Source organism: Myotis davidii, unplaced genomic scaffold (genome assembly GCF_000327345.1).
Source record: "Myotis davidii unplaced genomic scaffold, ASM32734v1 C62558954, whole genome shotgun sequence".
In the NCBI taxonomy this organism is placed as follows: domain Eukaryota; kingdom Metazoa; phylum Chordata; class Mammalia; order Chiroptera; family Vespertilionidae; genus Myotis; species Myotis davidii.
In genome coordinates, this window is record NW_006348795.1 from 1 (window position 1) to 510 (window position 510).

Consider the following 510-nt stretch of genomic DNA (forward strand, 5'->3'; position numbering starts at 1 on the left):
ACTATCATGTCATGGTCCAAAGCGTAGCTGGAACTCGGTCTCACATACATGAAGAGGATGGTTCCATGATAAATTGACACTCCAGTTAGGTGAGAGCCACATGTGGAGAAGACTTTTCTCCTCCCTTCAGCAGAATGCATCCTCAGAATGGCCAACAGAATAAAACCATAGGAGACCAGGACAATCAGGATGGTGACTATCTCAATAGAGCCCACAAAGTAGAAGAGTAGAAGCTGGTTTGTGTGTGTGTCAGAACAAGAAATGGCAAGGAGAGGAGGGATGTCACAAAAGACATGTCTAATTTCATTGGATGCACAGAAGGATAGGCTAAAGGTGGCCACTGTGTGTATAGAAGCATGCAAAATGCCACCAGCATAGGAAGCAATGATGAGTGACACATAGACTCTGGGTGACATGCTGACTGAATACAGGAGAGGGTCATAGATTGCTACATAGCGGTCATATGCCATTGCAGCCAAGAGGAAGCATTCTGTGGTCCCAAAAGTAACA

The 510-nt window shown here is 45.3% G+C and overlaps 1 protein-coding gene across 1 annotated transcript; it reads right to left on the bottom strand.

Moving 5' to 3' along the window:
• Positions 1–5: 5 nt before the first annotated feature.
• LOC107181407 (olfactory receptor 1094-like) lies at positions 6–503 on the bottom strand (the record flags this gene model as incomplete). The annotated part of the gene is made up of 1 exon (XM_015557179.1): positions 6–503. A coding segment is annotated over one exon (498 nt), but the record flags the coding sequence as incomplete, so codon positions are not given.
• Positions 504–510: the final 7 nt, after the last annotated feature.